General features: G+C 50.5%; 7 protein-coding genes across 7 annotated transcripts; 4 read left to right on the top strand and 3 right to left on the bottom strand.

The window, feature by feature from the left end:
• Positions 1-7: 7 nt before the first annotated feature.
• N7519_004416 (WD40 repeat domain-containing protein) lies at positions 8-2,016 on the bottom strand (the record flags this gene model as incomplete). Its single annotated transcript, XM_057291192.1, has 5 exons — positions 8-34; positions 99-1,589; positions 1,691-1,839; positions 1,900-1,916; positions 1,967-2,016. The coding sequence occupies 5 exons, from the start codon at positions 2,014-2,016 to the stop codon at positions 8-10; spliced, it is 1,734 nt and encodes a 577-aa protein (XP_057152394.1).
• Positions 2,017-3,528: 1,512 nt separating this feature from the next.
• On the top strand, positions 3,529-4,734 carry N7519_004417 (rhomboid family protein; the record flags this gene model as incomplete). Its single annotated transcript, XM_057291193.1, has 2 exons — positions 3,529-3,920; positions 4,011-4,734. The coding sequence occupies 2 exons, from the start codon at positions 3,529-3,531 to the stop codon at positions 4,732-4,734; spliced, it is 1,116 nt and encodes a 371-aa protein (XP_057152395.1).
• Positions 4,735-5,114: 380 nt separating this feature from the next.
• On the bottom strand, positions 5,115-6,869 carry N7519_004418 (putative DNA repair protein Rad1; the record flags this gene model as incomplete). Its single annotated transcript, XM_057291194.1, has 4 exons — positions 5,115-6,333; positions 6,569-6,623; positions 6,678-6,707; positions 6,767-6,869. The coding sequence occupies 4 exons, from the start codon at positions 6,867-6,869 to the stop codon at positions 5,115-5,117; spliced, it is 1,407 nt and encodes a 468-aa protein (XP_057152396.1).
• Positions 6,870-7,039: 170 nt separating this feature from the next.
• On the top strand, positions 7,040-8,644 carry gcnE (histone acetyltransferase GCN5; the record flags this gene model as incomplete). Its single annotated transcript, XM_057291195.1, has 7 exons — positions 7,040-7,061; positions 7,128-7,219; positions 7,301-7,354; positions 7,423-7,631; positions 7,692-7,806; positions 7,865-8,572; positions 8,624-8,644. 7 exons carry the CDS (start codon positions 7,040-7,042, stop codon positions 8,642-8,644), a joined length of 1,221 nt encoding a protein of 406 aa, XP_057152397.1.
• An 887-nt stretch (positions 8,645-9,531) lies between these two features.
• Positions 9,532-10,769, top strand: rgsB (uncharacterized protein; the record flags this gene model as incomplete). The annotated part of the gene is made up of 3 exons (XM_057291196.1): positions 9,532-9,686; positions 9,741-10,476; positions 10,533-10,769. 3 exons carry the CDS (start codon positions 9,532-9,534, stop codon positions 10,767-10,769), a joined length of 1,128 nt encoding a protein of 375 aa, XP_057152398.1.
• Positions 10,770-11,387: 618 nt separating this feature from the next.
• N7519_004421 (uncharacterized protein) lies at positions 11,388-12,418 on the bottom strand (the record flags this gene model as incomplete). Its single annotated transcript, XM_057291197.1, has 2 exons — positions 11,388-12,031; positions 12,160-12,418. 2 exons carry the CDS (start codon positions 12,416-12,418, stop codon positions 11,388-11,390), a joined length of 903 nt encoding a protein of 300 aa, XP_057152399.1.
• Positions 12,419-13,322: 904 nt separating this feature from the next.
• ctpA (Cu(2+)-transporting P-type ATPase CCC2) lies at positions 13,323-16,899 on the top strand (the record flags this gene model as incomplete). The annotated part of the gene is made up of 2 exons (XM_057291198.1): positions 13,323-15,093; positions 15,149-16,899. 2 exons carry the CDS (start codon positions 13,323-13,325, stop codon positions 16,897-16,899), a joined length of 3,522 nt encoding a protein of 1,173 aa, XP_057152400.1.
• Between the last annotated feature and the right edge of the window lie 392 nt (positions 16,900-17,291).

Raw genomic sequence — 17,291 nt, forward strand, 5'->3', positions numbered from 1 at the left:
CGCTCTGTCATCGTTGCAAGTTGATGATTGCCATCTAAGGAAATTGGACTGTCAGCATGGGGGGAATTGACACGGGTAAACCAGACCAGGGAGCTTACCTGTTTGTCGAAGCCATAGGCAAGTCGTTTCCCATCTGCATCCCAGGAGAGGGCCCGATGGGGATCTGATTTTGAATATCCATTCCGTCCATGGTGTCCATTCTGACCATTGGCCATGCGGTCGGCCTCCTCTTTCTTCACCTCGGGGCTAGTTGCGGTCCAGGTAGACATGAGATTACCCCCAGGGTGTCCAGTGTTCCAGATAAAGAGGCCGTCCTTGCTAGCTGCACCGAGAGCATATCCATCCGGCGAGAAAGATCCGGTAATAGCGGGGGTTGAGTCTAGGCTCAGCTGATGGAAGTTCGTGTAATCCTTTATATCCAGGTTGACTTGCCAGACCTTGACCTTACCATCTGCCGAGAAAGAGGCAAATTCAATACGATGGGGTTCGAATTGAGGGCTGATATCAATGCCGGTGATTCTGTCCTTGTGGGCGTTAGGGATAAGAATGTCATGGGTAGGGATCCAAATTGAAGCGCTCAGTCCAGAAGCCGCGATAGCAACGGAATGAGACTCGGTTTGGACACAGCGAATAAACTCCCAAGTTGCGTTGTCTCTGGGGGAAGGGAATGTCTTGATCAAGCGGATGCTGTTCTCCACTTCGCATTGATAGACTGCACCGTCACCAGAAGCAAATGCCAGGTTGCGTCCACACCACGCAAGATCGTAAATATTGTTCTCAATTACTTGAGGTGGAGGGAAAACTTCTGGTCGGCGGCTGTCGTCCCAAAGTGCGAGTTCCGATACGTTATGATTCGAGGCTACAACCACCAGTTGCGAGCTGTCAGTTGCCCAGTGCAAGCCAGTGATGAGCCGGGGTACTTCAGGTAGCAAATCCACTGCGTCCCCATTGACGTTGTACATGGTGATGGTGCCCCTGTCCTCAGTACAAGTCGCGACGGCCAATTTCTCACCAATGGCATCCCAGGCTACGGTCGAGACACTTGTGTCACCCTTCTTGAGCTCGACGATTCTCTTCTGGACAGGTTCCGACGACATGGACAACTTCCACAAGCTGCAAAAGAGGTCACCGGCTCCCACAACCACAGTTGGATCTCGAGGGCGCCATGCAGCGTGAGTCACGTGATAATCCAGATCCAGCAGGGCGGTGTCGGGTGTCAAATCGATGGGCTTGGCGGGGGCGATCTGGGCGGAAGAGCTATCGCCGTTTTCCAGGGTCGGTAGTTCAGGGATCTCCTCGGCCATGCTGACATCACCATCCTCATCCATATGGTCGGGAGAATCTGGCTGACTTTCAGTTTGCGCCTTGTCCTCCATAGATTCGTCGCTATCAGTTTCGTCTTTTCGGCTGTCCTTCCCGGGCTCGGCATGGCCGTTCACCGGGCGGTCGCGCACAAGTTGACCCGGCGAATCTGGGTCTGTGCCGACAGCCTCATCTGGACATTTCACCGATCCAGCTTTGGCGCCAATTTCAAAGGGCTCTGGCCCAAAAAAATAGTCAGACGGTGAAATGCTTTTGCGATTGCCCTCCTGCGCATTACAATTAGTTTGGGTTTCAATTGAGGAACCCAAAAAGAAAGTAGATCTTTTCCCCTTTGGCGCGTAAGAACCGTTTAAAATGAGATACGTACCTTGTCCAGCGAGGATTCCAACTCGTGGTACTGGAGGCCCTTTTGGACCAACGACACCAGCGCATGGGTTTTAATATAAGGCGCAAACGGTAGAGTTTGCGGGTCAGGGAACCACGCACGCTGTAAAGACACGGCGGCATCGCCATGACCTAGGTTGAGTTAGAGGTCAAATTTGAAGGGGAAAGTCAAGGGGGGGCAATGTGACCAACCGGCTTCTTGGAGGTACCTAAAAAGATATTAGTTCTGCAGGAGACGCATGGGCTGTATTGCACTTACCTCCATATTAAATAGTTGACATGATGCGACGTGAGATCAGGTTGTGCCATGATTACATGTGCGACCAGCTAAGGGCCACGGACATGCCAGAGAGGGAAGAGCTGTTTTGCCAATGAAAACCAAAGTGGAGGCTTCGATGCGCGAGCTTCAGGAACACGGAACACGAGGCCGGAAGGGGGTAGGAACTTCCGGATAAATAGAAAAAGAGGGGGGGGGGGGGTGCTTGTATTTCCCGCACAGAATCTAAGGCTTTGAGAATTGAAGATTGAAGAGAAAGCCAAGACAAGGGAGAAATTGGAGATTTGGGGGGTGTTTGAAAAGAAGCTGAGGGCGTGGAGGGAAGAAGAGATGAGATTAAGGATCAAGAAGAATAGAAATCTGTAAATCTCAATAGAAATACGAATCAAGTATTCGCAAGAAGAGAGAGGGAGAGAGAAGTGAAGATCTGAGATTAAAGGATCCAGAATGTTTGGCAGAAGTCCATTTTAGCACTAGCCACTGGATCCTCGGTGTGGCGTTGACCTCCACACTTTTCGATCTCTTCTCTCCAGTCATTTTTCTATGAATGTGGTATCATATAACATTATGAACATCTATTGATATTCTAAACTTCATCAAACACTCCTGACACTCTGTTCCTTGAGATATCTCTGTCTTCTCAAACCACTCTCCTGCTAAGCGCCTAAAAAAGGGGGTTCTCCACACATCGGGGGATTTCAGCACGAGCACCCTGGCACCTTTCAAAAGTCCCAATTCCAAGTACCGGAGTGCTTCTCCTGTTGTCACAACTTACACTTACATTTACAATTATAACAATATCTACCTACAAGGATTCTACCTTTCGGATATCATATACCAATGACCTGAACTGCATCCACCCGAACCTGCAGGATCAGTCGCAGATGGTGGATCGTGGCTAATGATGCCGCCAGTTACCGACCTGGGCATTGGCGCATCCTTTAACGTCCTTAAAGTACGGGGTACTTTCTACATTTTGACTTCTTTACTTACTACGACTTGCGGACTGGTTTAGTTGGATGTACTTCGGTTGTTTCTTTTCATTTACTATTCCTGGCTACATTACCTCATGGGAACTCCCATTACGGAGTGTCTGACAGGCTAGGTACGGAGTACTCCGTTGAATGTTGGATGTTGGATGTTGGATGTTTGATCTTACACTTGTTTCTAAATATGGGTCGTTAGTAGATCATTAACAACAATATGTAGGTACTTACCTACATATGTAGGTACTGGCCTTGATGCCTTGTCACTCATTCAATCTAATTCTAGATTCAAATAATATTCTATAGTAGAACAACGAATTAAAAAGAAAGAGAAAAAAAGATACTATAAACTGAATAGTAAGAAAAACAAGATAATAACATGAAACATAAGTCGATAACTATAATCGAAGGCTATTTGGATGTGTGTGTGTGTGATGTCGGTGCCTTCGAAGCATCTCGGGGCCAAACAAACATGGATGCTACTTCCGCCCTCCAAGTCTCCCACCTCAACTTTCGCATCTCTACGGTGGCGTCTTGCAGCTCCAAGCGAGCTCCAACATGTCGCTCCGAATCAATATTCCCCCTGCTACTCGAATCTGTCTGGTCAGCCTTCTCACCCTCTCCTTACTCTACAACATTGCCAGATGGCGACAAATTGACACCACCGGCGGAACTCCGACCACATCTCCTCTTGTCCCCTACCTGACCCTCGTCCCCTCGTTCTTCTATTACTATCCCTGGACAATCATCACGGCCACCTTCGTCGAGCAGAACATATTTACCGTGGTATTAAATGCCGCCACCGTATTCTATGGCGGCAAGTACCTCGAGCGCGCGTGGGGCTCGCGCGAGTTCAGCAAGTTCATCGCAGTCGTCGCCGTGATCCCCTGTGTCGCCATCATTCCAATCTACCTAATCTGGGGAGCAATCGGAGGCTCCTCGAGTAGAGCGTACGCATCGCCCCTCTCCCTTCCCCTCGGGCAACAAGAGCAAAACCGGTTACCACCCTATACCAAACACTAACAATCACAACCAAACAGCCTCACCCAAATTTGCGGCGGAGTCTCCATCCAAGCCTCCTTCCTAGTCGCCTTCAAACAGCTCGTCCCAGAACACACCGTAACAATCTTCAAAGGAATAATCAAGATGCGCGTAAAGCATTTCCCCGCCCTCTTCCTCCTCCTAAACACCATCAGCGGCCTCATCATCGGAACACACACCGCCGCAATCCTCTCCTGGCTCGGCCTCCTCACAAGCTGGACCTACCTCCGCTTCTACAAGCGGCAGCCCGACCTAACCGGCACCTCGAACGGTACGGGCATCAAAGGCGATGCCAGCGAGACCTTCGCTTTCGCCTGTCTATTTCCAGACGTCATGCAGCCGCCCGTGGCCTTCGTCGCGGATAAGATCTACGCGCTGCCAGTCGCAGCTAAGCTTCTGACGCCGTTCTCGCTGGACGATATCGCCTCCGGTAATGAGCTGGTGCTGGCAAGAGGCGAGGCGGGATTGCCGACGCTGTTGAATAACCAGCGTGGTGGGGCCAGGGGAGCGGCTAAGCGCGAGGAGGCGGAGCGAAGACGTGCTATTGCGCTCAAGGCTTTGGATCGCAGGTTGCAGGCTGCTACTGCTGGGCGTGTGCAGGCTCACTCGCCTGGTTTGGGAGAGCCTAGTTCGTCGATGCCGCGTCCTGCTACGCCCACTCCGGCTGCGCCTGTTGGTCAGAGTATGCTGGGGGAAACGAGTTACAATCCTGATCATGCTTGAGTGCGGTTATGTGCTTCTTTTTCTAACTCTGGCGTTTTGTGACGCACTTTGGATTCGACCTTTTGGACATATTCGCATCCGTGGCATGGCTGGTTTGTGGCTTGGTTTATCTTTTGTACTGATAGTGTGTGCACTTCTGATGATGTACATGATTTGTTCAACCTGTCTTTGGGGTTTGATTTCCCACTCTAGTTATTAGGCTGATATCCTAGCGCCTCTGGTTGCGGGGGCTTTTTGGCCTTGAATTCCATTTGCTTCATACCAGAGTTTGTACGTAAATGACTAGTTGAAGCAATCGTTGCACTCTATTAATCTTTTACTTTAACCATTCAAATTGGGGTATGCTGTTTATATTGATTATCGTGTTGATCCTAACCCGGCTACTCACCTCCTGCGTCCATCTCCATCTCAGCCTCCTCTTCGTCTAGCAATGGCACAAACCGGAAGTCCACAAAGCACACAGGTCCATTGGGTCCCTTTACGCCAGCACCAACCGGTCTGCCCACTGGCATATTATGGTCGTCAAGCTCAATCATGAACTGTAAGCTTAGTACCCCTTGCCGATCCCCACGGATACTAACCTTATTAGCGACAGACATAGCTCTCGCAGCCTTCCGAACTAAGCCAAAGCGATAGCTCTGTCGAATGCGCTCGCCCATAGAAGAAGGAGGAGAAACAAGGAAAGTCTCCGTGACCGTAGGCGCAAGCTTAGCTCTAGTTGCGCGAGCCCGCGAAGAGCCATCATCGAACAACACCTTATGCATCTGGGATTGTGTATTGCCCTGACCAGCGCCACCGGCGATCTCGTTGTGCTGGTCAACCGAGAACTCCACAGTGGATTCACTGAACGGGCCACCCGCACCAGAGAGAGCGAAGTACGGTTCTCGCTTGGCGCAGGCGGATAGTTTTAAGATTGTGGGTGTGGAGGAGTCGAGTTCGGCGATGGCATTGTGTAGCCAGGCGGACCGCATGATGATTTTCATGATGATGGCGTCGCGCTGGAGGGGAATGTCTGCTTCGTCTTCGTCGGGCTCATAGGTAACTAGCTCGCAGGTTGTTTTCACCCCAGCTTCGGTGATGGTAATGCTAAGCGGGGCGCCATGTTGGGCGTATTGCAGGGTGCATGAGCGATCCATGAGCAGGGCTGGAGCGTTGAATGCACTTGACGAGGCGATCCCGTTTTGCGTGATGCTAGTGTCGCGGGGTCGGTTGGACTCGGGGAGCTCGTTGATGCCGAAGATCTTTAGGGTTTCGAGGATAGCGGAGAGGGAAACGACAAAGTGAGGGTGAGCCCCATTTTGTGAGGATTCGTTGTCGTCTTGCGGCGTTCCGTTCTGGTTGTTATTTTCGGGGTCGGTTGAAGAATTGAATGTGTAGCTGGTGAAGAGCGACTTGTCGAGGAAGGCCAGTCCTTGGATGACGCGGCCTTCCTCCACTGAGAATCGGAGGCCATCTGGGGTGAATTTGGACAGTGGCCTTGTGTGCGAAACCAATGCAGGAGAGCAGTGTGTAGAGATGGTGGGCGTTGTTGGAGACGCCGGCGAAAAGGGGCTCCATTTTGTGATGTAGGCTGCTAGCTCGAACTTTTTAAGCGCGATACTGGCACAGAGCAAAGATGATGAGTCACAAGATGCGTGATGACTTTGGATGTTCTAGCAGTACAGGCCCCTTTGAACCCAACGCTTATGGTACATTTAACGGGACGCGCAATAGGAAAGGTGGCCGGTTAAACGTAGACTCCGGCGGCGCAGATCATAAACACAGCTCCGAAGCTATCCAGAATACCCAATCAGTATATCGTATGTTGAGAAATGGGACGCAACGCATTACTAACCCAAATGCCAGTGCGGCTGGGAATCCCAAGGATACGATGCCGAGGAAAGACCGATCTGTTTGATGAAGTCAGCGTCCAGTTCAAATGTGAAAGTTGTAAAGTAACTTACTCAAGCCGAAGAGAGTGGCAGTAACCAATGCTATCAATATCAGTCAGAGATTGGCTGTTTTCAAAGCTATGATAGATCAAGAAGCTTACCGACGAGGAGCAAGTTGAAGCCGACGGAGAACTGGCTGTCCTTGGCAATGAGAGGGATGAATGGAGTTGCAGAGGCTGCCTCCCAGACTTCGTTCAGAGACATTAGGACAATAGATGATAAATGTAATCGAGGGAGAAATTGATTCAGGTTAAAGATAATGTGAAAGTGATATAGATCGACAGTGTTGATCTGGCCCGACCGGTGCTTAGTTGTTCCGACCGATACCCCATGTCATTATCAACGCAGGGTCAAGTTTGAAGATCCAGGACATCATGGTTGTTGATTCACCAAAGAGTAAGTGAACTTTCGTAATTTCTCATATTTTGGAAAACAATCTCTAACGTGACGATATGGTATCAGGTTTCAAGCGCAAAGCCTCTGAGGAGGCAGCTTCCCCGGACTCTGGGTCGCAGATAATCAAGAAGGCACGAACAGATTCCCCCGTGAAAGAGGTAAGCGAAGCTCTTCACTATCGATATCGCCATATCGCCATATCGCCCGGTCATTTGTTCTGATAAGCACCCCGCACACAGGAAGATGGCCCTCTTAAAAGGCCTCCGCTTCGTATCGTTCCATTTCCTGAGAAGGTACTCTCCCACCCCACACCATGGACTCTGGTGTCTATTCGCGAGAAACAATGGCTGATGATAGCCAGCCTGCCGTTCTCGAAGAACGTCGAGGCGACATTGAATTCCGTGTCGTCAACAATGATGGTTCTCACGATAGCTTTATTGTTTTGACAGGCTTGAAGTGTATTTTCCAGAAGCAACTTCCCAAGATGCCGAAGGACTACATTGCACGCCTTGTCTACGATCGCTCCCATCTGTCTATGGCTATTGTAAAGCATCCATTGGAGGTTGTTGGGTATGTCATGAGTGCCGAGTACAGCCCGGTTAGTTGGGTCAAGATACTGACCGACTACAGAGGGATCACGTATCGTCCGTTCAGTGGTCGAAAGTTTGCCGAGATTGTCTTCTGCGCGATTTCCTCGGATCAACAAGTGAAGGGATACGGTGCACACTTGATGTCCCATCTTAAGGTGCGAACACTTGGAGGTCTGCTTCCTATGCATATATCTGACCCATTTGCCGGCTTAGGACTACGTGAAAGCCACCTCCCCCATCATGCATTTCCTCACCTATGCCGATAATTACGCCATTGGATACTTCAAGAAGCAGGGCTTTACCAAGGAGATCACACTCGATAAATCAATCTGGATGGGTTACATTAAGGATTACGAGGGTGGCACGCTCATGCAGTGTACCATGCTCCCCAAGATCCGTTATCTGGAGATGGGTCGCATGCTCACGAAGCAGAAGGAGTCCGTACAAGCCAAGATCCGTGCCTTCAGTCGCTCGCATATCATTCATCCCCCTCCGAAGGAATGGAAGAACGGGGTGTTTCCGATCGATCCCCTTAGCATTCCCGCTATTAAAGAGTCTGGATGGTCCCCAGATATGGATGAAATGGCTCGCCAACCACGCCATGGGCCCAACTACAACCAATTGCTACACTTGTTGAACGATATGCAGAACCACAGTGCAGCCTGGCCGTTTACTCAGCCCGTGAACCGCGATGAGGTTCCAGACTACTACGAGGTAATCTTGGAGCCTATGGATCTGTCGACCATGGAAGAGAAGCATGAGAAGGACTTGTACCCGACCCCACAGGATTTCATCAAGGATGCCATGTTGATCTTCGACAATTGCCGACGCTACAATAACGAGACCACACCCTATGCCAAGAGTGCAAATAAGCTTGAGAAGTTCATGTGGCAGCAGATCCGGAACATTCCGGAGTGGTCGGTAAGTATTTGAATGAAGGTGTTTTTGACAAATGCTAACTCTGGCATCTAGCACCTTGCCGATAATCATTGATCCCGGGACATACATTTTACTGCAGCGAGGGTGTTTTTATGGAACGGCGTTGAGGATTGAAAATTTGATGGGCAATACCCTGTTGATAGATTACCACATGCAGTTTTCACTGGCTATGAATGAATGCCAGTTTATGAATTTCTTTCCGTTGAGTTAATGCTAGTGCTAGTAATCTATATCGTAGATCAACGTTGAGCTCAATCCATGGATGGATATGCTGATCCATCTTCACACCAATCACATCTATAGATGCCATGCTTGGTATTGTGGGGCTGACGTTCGAGTTGATGCCCATTGCATACAACATTGAATGCCCATGGATAGAGCATGGCCCTGGAAGTTCATAACAGCAGGTTATAGAAGAACATGAATGGAAGGTAGTACCTATGGATTAGAGTGTTTATATGTATGATGAGACGTGATGCAATAACCTCAAACCTCAACGTTAATTTCCCCCCTGACGGATCTTAATCTCGGATTATCATTGTTGCGGTGTTTCGAGAAGAATGCTGATGGCTGGAATAGCATCATGAACTTCACCCTTACGTCTTTCGCTTTGTAGGACTTGTCTTTTTCAAGTTTCCTTGTTTTCTTTGTTGCTGTTGCTGTTGCTGTTGCTGAGCCGACCTAGTCGAGTTGTGGCCTCAGGGGCTCCCCCTATCCAAACACCATCATTGTCTACCGCGTGGAGCTCAATTTGTTTCAACCCCTCTCATTTCGTCTCGATTTTCGATCATTCGCTTCTCTTCGCCTTCGTCTTACTCACTTTTTTCGGTTGTGTTGAGATCGCTTGTTCGCTTCTTGACACGACCTTAATCTCTCCCCCTTTTGCTCCCCCGCCTTGGCTTTGAAATTTCGGTCTTGCCAACTGGAAGCATACGGCCGATATGTCTCATCATGATTTTGTCGATGCGGAGTCGCGTAATCGCCTCCCGACACTCTTTGAGGTGCTGAGCCGCCGAACTCTCGCCCCGGTCGACCTCTTTTCGTTCTACATTTACATGCGCGACCAGCAGCGTTCCGTAGACTATCTAGACTTTTGGTGAGTGTAAGCTCACAATCAATGCTCGTATCTGGGGGTTAACGGGGTCTCTAGGCTCGATGTATCACAACACATGCTACTGTGTCGACACTATGTTCGTGAACTCCGTCGTTCCGTCCTCGTCGCGACCCCCGATATGGAAAGAGCCGATAGCAAACGATCTTCTGCCATGCTAGACAATCTGGAGAACCTAGGTGATATTCCACTGACGGAGGCCGGCCCTTCTCGCTTACGAAACGGATTCCAAGAAAACGAGAAGGACAGAGATGCCGACCAACGCCTGTCTGCATTCCTTCGCTCCGAAGGCCAAACCACATCACCCTCCCGGGGAAACAGCCTGCGATCTTCCGGGGAATCAGCACACCAAACATCCTCGTATGAAGATGGCCGTGACACCCCGGATTCCCGGGTTAACGACTCAACCTCCCCTGGGCACACAGTGGCCCGCAATGATATTCGCGCCAGCGCTGAGAAGATCTTGTACACATATTTACTTCCCGGTTCGGAGCGAGAGATTATGTTACCGGAATCGATGGTTTCCACTATTATCAACCTGGTTGAAGATGACGGCCGAGACGACCCCGAAGTCTTTGACCCTGCCAAGGACTATGTGTTCCAGGCCATGGAGCGTGATGCATTCCCGGGATTCTTGCAAGCAAAGGCCCTGGGAAATATGGTTCCCCTGAGTATTATCTTGCGCCTTGCCTTTGCTCTGATTAGCTTCGGCGGAGGATTCTGGGGTGCCTTCTACGTTGTTCTGCGGAATAAGCCCCGGAACATTCGTTGCTGGGTATGTTGAGGATTCCCTCTAAGTACCGATGAATCAGCCTGCTAATTTAATTCCAGGTCATCCTTCCATTTGCTGTCGCTGCATACTTTATCATCTCTTATCAGTACAAGATCGACCCCGTCATGGCGTTCCTGGGCTACAGTGAATATACCTTTATGAATTGGGCCCCAATTCGCGAGCCCTATGTTCGAAAGCTGCTGAACAAGCGCGCCCTTGTTACAGCATTGATCGCTTTTATCACTGCGGCAGCTCTGAGCATCTTGTTCATCTTCGTCCCCGGTACCATGCTGTGAGCTTTTCGCCGAGTCCAGTTTCCATCTAATCCAAACACCCAAAAACAATCGCTCTAAAAAGTTCGCTGTCTGGTCATTTGATCATTCTTACATGTCTACAATTCGATTGACTTGACTTGTTCAAGGCGTTCCCCCGTGTCCGAATACCGAGGTTTTGCTTCTATGATGCATATTCTTGAAAAAGACTGTGTCTTAGATCTGCAGGCCATCTTCGTCCTCAAGAGCTATACAGAAGAGATTTTGGTCTCCTCCACCCGCCTTATCCACCCGCTTATTAGCGGTCACATCTACTTCCTCTTTGTCATGTCCATATTTATTGCGTCTGTTGTTTTGCTGTGATATTTTTTCTCTTTCACCAATACCCCTCTCGACTTTGACAACTTTGTATTGTATCTATTTTCCGATTAATGAGCGTCGCCATTAGGGCCTTACGAATGCAATTTGCTCCTGTCCACGGGTTCCATATCCATGAGATGGATATCTTCCGTAAAAGATGAAACTAAACCATAATCAAGTCATTTCATATCATAAATCCTGTCGGAGCCGCTATGATCCTCTACGCCACGAAGCCATGAGCAAATGGGAGTATAGTGTCATGTGAATCAACACTTCCGCACTTCAAGACTTGCGCCCCAAAACCCTCTTTGGCTGCCGACTGTTTCCCGCACGAGCACCAGGCCCCTCATCGATATCCATGCGCGAGCCATGCTCACCACCATCATAAGTCTCAAAGAACCCATCATCCTCATCAATATCGTCCGCATCCCTCTTACTACCCCCGACGCCAGCGCCAAGCCGACCACCACGCCGACCACCCTTCTTCCCGGCGCTTTGCTTCCTCTTAACGGCCTCCTCGAGCGCCTCACTGTGTGCCCGGGTGCGTGCGGCACGCTTCGCAGCGTCACTCTTGACGCGCGCAATCTCCGCCTCCAAATCGGAGACCACCTCGCCGCAGCGCGATTCCCACTCGCTCAAGTTGGTAATCATTTTAGGGAGGGACTGGGGTTGGACGTCTCGGAGCGGGGCGACGGCTGTCACATTCACTGATGGTGGGTTTGAGGCTGGTGAGAGGCGGGCTGTTATCAGGGAGGCGTAGATGGCTGCTGTTACGAGGGATTCGAGCTCGGCTTTTGTCGGTGTGCTGAGGGCGGTCATTAGAGCACTGTAGGTGAGGGGTTTGATTGTTGTTGAGAGAGTTAGGAGTGAGAGGAGGCGGAGTTTGAGGGTTTGTTCGGTATTCAGCTCGGGGAGGTTTGGGGTTGCTGGTGCGGGGTGTTGGTGGTTAGCTTTTGTTTTGGTAGCTTTGCGGGTTTTGTTCTCAAGGGGGGATCTCATCTGGATAATTTTGGGCTTGCTTTGGTTCCTAGCCTCTGGATATATGCAAACTTACTTTGGTATTCTTGCCATGTGCCCCACGCGAAGATCTCTAGTAGCTTTAGATAGCCCTTGAACTCGGCTGGAGTATCTGGTGACCGTAATGCTTGGACCGCTGGCAGCTCGAGCAGCTCTGCAAAGACGTAGGTTTGCGCGTTTGAGGTGGCATTTGTGATAAGATTGGCGATAAAGCGAGGCGTACTCGCGCTGCTGGAGCGGGCTAGGTGGATGAATGGTTGGAGAGCCTCCAGGGCTCGTGTGTGGGTTTGATCCATTGGGATGTTGTGGTTGGTTGAAGGGTAGGCTCAGTGATGATGTTGGATTGTAATCAAGGGAGAGGGCTGCAATATGAGAGGTATGGAGTAGCTGAGTCCAAGACGGGCAGCATCAAATGTAGTCCAGGTGGAGATGCTTGTGATGCTTGTTTGCATTGAGTGCAAACAGACACCTTATCTGATTCAAGTCCATAGCCCTCGAGGTTCCAACCTCTGGAAGGTCGTTGATTTTATTTTATTTTATTTTATTTATTATTTAGCTGTTTATTGTACTATTGCTTATTGTTATCGTATCTACTATACCTTGGAATTAAATTCTTGTGGTAATAGTACAGCCCCATGCAGGTATAGAAAAAGCGACAATAAGCCGATGCAGTGTAACTGGGTTCATCTCTGTAGACATTTTGAAACAACCACTTGTTTTCGTATGGCTTAGTCTGTTTCAGGCCTTCCAAGACCCCATGTGAATATGTATTTTCCACCTAGGTAATATCCCTCGGTGAATCATTAATCTAATTGAAAACCCGACCATCTAATCAGCTGCCCACGCTTATATTGCATCGACTTTATACATTCCATAGCGTGGCCGATGCGGGTCACATCACCGAAGCCTGTTCCCGTGCGAATCCACTTTCTTTCTCTCTCTCCCTTGCGCCTTTAGCTTAATTTTCAATAAATCAGACCGACGTGGCTTCCTGGGCAGACTATTTCTTTTTGACTTCTGCAGCTCCCTTTGTCTGCCCAACAAGGGAATGATCTGTTAGTCCCCTGCGCTATCCGAACCATCCGTCCCTCAGCACGCTATCACTTTCTGCCATCGCGTCGGAGATAATTTGTCAGACACACTCCATATGCTATAATCCCGTCATTTCTCGCCGTGTTCGCTTCGCGCTTCACCGTCGAGATGTTATCCAAAAATCCCCACGCCAGCGGGGCCAGTCGACCCGCACTGGCCATCACAACTATCAAGATCGATGGAATGACTTGCGGAGCATGCACCTCAGCAGTAGAGAGGGCATTTCAAGGGATAGACGGTGCGCGCGATGTTTCCGTCAGTCTCATCATGGGCAGGGCCGCTGTACAACATGATCCGTCAGTGTTAGCGCCTACGAAAATCGCAGAGATGATTGAGGATTGTGGCTTCGATGCGGCAGTACTTTCGACCGAGGAACAAAACAACCCCGATTCTTCTTCCTTTTCGGCTACGCAACTCTCGGTAACCAACCTGGCGGTTGAGGGTATGACATGCGGGGCATGTACGTCTGCGGTGGAAAGCGGGTTGAACGGCGTCAGCGGTGTGAACTCGGTAGACGTATCACTACTTTCCGAGCGCGCAGTCGTGGAACATGATGCAGGCATCATCACACCGGAACAGATCGCAGAGCTCATTGAAGATCGAGGCTTTGGAGCGCGAGTGCTGGACACTTCCCTAGTGGGCTCCAAGGAGCCATCTGCGTCGGCTGACACAGAAAAGGAATCTGGACTTCTAGTCACGACGGTCGCAATCGGAGGCATGACATGCGGCGCTTGCACGTCTAGCGTCCAGGGTGCCTTGGGCAGTGTCGCTGGGGTAATCCAGTTCAACATCAGTCTTCTGGCTGAGCGGGCAGTCGTTGTGCACGACCCAACCATACTCCCTGCCAGCAAAATTCCAGACCTCGTTGAAGATGCTGGGTTTGATGCGTCGATCGTGTCATCAGAGGCGCAGGCGTCAATTTCCAAAAAGACGCAGCAGATCAATTTGAGCTTGCATGGGCTGCGGGACGGCGTTTCTGCCACAGCATTGGAAGACAATTTATTACAGCAACCGGGTGTCCAATCAGCGTCAATAAAAATGGCTACTTCCCGTATAGCCATTACTTTCGATCCATCTACAATCGGAATCCGGTCTATTGTGGAAGTGATCGAGGCTGCTGGTTACAACGCCTTGATTGTCGACTCAGACGATACCAACGCACAGATACAGTCATTGTCCAAAACGAAGGAGATCCAAGAATGGAAAAGAGCCTTCATCATCGCCGCCTCTTTTGCGGTTCCCGTCTTCCTCATCAGCATGATTCTTCCGATGTATTTGCCTGGAATTGACTTTGGTAGCTTTGCACTCATCCCAGGCCTATATCTCGGAGACCTGATCTGTCTCGCTCTTACCATTCCGGTGCAGTTCGGCATTGGCAAACGATTCTATGTCACCAGCTTCAAGTCACTCAAGCATCGATCCCCAACCATGGACGTCCTCGTAATGCTCGGCACGTCCGCTGCCTTCTTTTACAGCTGTTTCACCATGATCATGGCTCTTTGCGGCATGGACCACAAGCGTCCTAGCACCGTGTTCGACACCTGTACGATGCTTATCACCTTTGTCACTCTGGGGCGATGGCTAGAGAACCGAGCCAAGGGCCAAACTTCCGCTGCTCTTTCTAGGCTCATGTGTCTGGCCCCATCTATGACGACTATCTACGAAGATCCCATTGCGGCCGAGAAACTGGCTGAGCGCTGGACCTCCAAACCTATAAATGGCGCACCTGCGCAAGCCACTTTGGCTGAGGATATGGCGGTGAATCATAAATGCATTCCCACCGAGCTGATTCAAGTCGGTGATGTCGTTATCCTTCACCCCGGAGATAAGGTGTCTGCAGACGGTGTGGTCATCCAGGGCGAAAGCTATGTTGACGAGAGTATGATCAGTGGAGAGGCACTGCCTATTCAAAAAGAAAGGGAGTCAGATAATAGCTGGGACTGTGAACGGCACAAACTCCATTGATTTCAAAGTCATTCGAGTCGGCAAGGATACCCAGTTGAGCCAGATCGTGAAGCTGGTACAGGATGCGCAGACGAGCCGTGCTCCGATTCAGCGCATGGCTGATATCGTTGCTGGTTACTTTGTCCCCACCATCATCGGTCTTGGTTTGATCACATTCTTTGGTTGGATGTTCCTCAGTCATATACTACCTCATCCGCCCACAATCTTTGAAATGGCAGGCAGTGGTGGCCGAGTCATGGTTTGCTTGAAGCTCTGCATCTCGGTCATTGTCTTTGCGTGCCCCTGTGCTTTAGGTCTGAGCACCCCGACCGCGGTCATGGTTGGTACCGGCGTTGGCGCGGAGCATGGCATCCTCGTTAAGGGAGGTGCCGTGTTAGAAGCTGCCACAAAAGTTACTCATGTTGTCTTTGATAAGACGGGCACCCTGACTACAGGTCAAATGCGCGTGGCTGACACCCGAATTGAACCTCAATGGACAACGAACGACTGGCGCCGGCAGCTCTGGTGGCTTATTGTCGGTCTCGCAGAGGCAGGCAGTGAACACCCAATCGGACGAGCGATCTTCTCTACGGCCATATCTGAATCAGGTCATCCTGGAGAAGATGGGTTACCAGGGAGCACGGGTGACGTTGACAACTACGTTGGCAAGGGTGTCTCTGCCGTCGTCGAACCTACATCTAGCGGCCAACGTATCCGGCACCATGTCCTCCTTGGCAACGCCAACTTCCTTCGGTCTAAAGACGTCCCTGTACCTGCTGATGCAGATCCCGACTCTGCGGCACCTGTCGAAGACTCAGAAGCTGACATTCCCAAACCCGGTGCCACCGCGGCCGGCATTACACGCATCCACGTCGCAATCGAAAACCGCTACGCTGGAACCATCTCCCTCCAAGATACTGTGAAAGAGACTGCTGTGGCGGCAGTAGCGGCCCTGCATCGCATGGGCATCTCAACCTCCATGGTAACAGGCGATACGCTCTCAACGGCGATATCAATCGCCACAGCAGTCGGCATCCCGACCTCTACAATCCACGCATCCGTCTCCCCATCCGAGAAACGCTCAATCATCTCCGCCCTCCAAGCAGAAGGTGAGCGCGTCGCCATGGTTGGCGACGGCATCAACGACTCTCCCGCGCTGGCCACGGCATCCGTCGGAATCGCCCTCGCATCCGGCACAGACGTGGCCGTTGAGGCTGCCGATATCGTCCTCATGCGTCCGGATGACCTACTCTCCGTACCAGCCAGTCTCTCCCTGTCGCGCTCGGTCTTCAAACGCATCAAGCTGAACTTGATTTGGGCTTGCATGTACAATGTCATTGGCCTTCCATTTGCCATGGGCATTTTCCTCCCCTTCACGGGTTTCATGCTACCGCCCATGGCTGCCGGTGCTGCCATGGCTCTTTCCAGTGTCTCTGTAGTTGTTAGCAGTCTGCTATTGAAGTTCTGGCGTCGCCCGTCTTGGATGGAGGTTGAGCGTCTTGAGAAGGAGCTTGCTTCGGGCGAGATCTCTCCTCTCGGTGTGTCGCGTCGCGGTCATTATCGTAAGGTGAGCTGGTGGGCTTCTACTGCCATTTTGTCGGACAGCCCGGGCTCTCTACGTCGTCGTGTTGGGAACGTTGTCTCTTCGCTTTGGTCTCTGGTCACTGGCAAAGGCCCCAAGTCGGCTGTGCAGGGTGATGAGGGTTATGTTCCGCTGCAGACGGTTGAGCCGCCTGTTTGATTTCGCCCGGTCCAATTCACCGTATAAAGACTCGTCCTGCATAAGGGCTTACTTCGTTTTTATGCCTCCTATTCAATTTTGTTTGCTTAGCATATTTCGGGCCCAGTTTTGGCGTTTCATTTCGGTTTATTCTTCAGTTGTTTGATACCTCTATGAAACTCATTCTGCATTTGTTATATCGCGATGGTCTCACATGAAGTAACTAAGAACTAAGAAGTAGGAGATGAGTACATCAGCCTATGTCCACTTGGGCAGGTGTATTCCAAGGTTCTATTGACTAATGTGTATTCATTTGACTGGTGTACTCTATTGTCTCATTCTTCCTATTGATCTACAGGGACTGAACTAAACCTATTCAGGACTATATGCCTCAGGCAACGCCTTTGGATTAA

Source organism: Penicillium mononematosum, assembly GCF_028829835.1.
Source record: "Penicillium mononematosum strain IBT 11891 chromosome Unknown utg000002l:1.0-8112719.0:1.0-8118358.0, whole genome shotgun sequence".
Taxonomy (NCBI): Eukaryota; Fungi; Ascomycota; class Eurotiomycetes; order Eurotiales; family Aspergillaceae; genus Penicillium; species Penicillium mononematosum.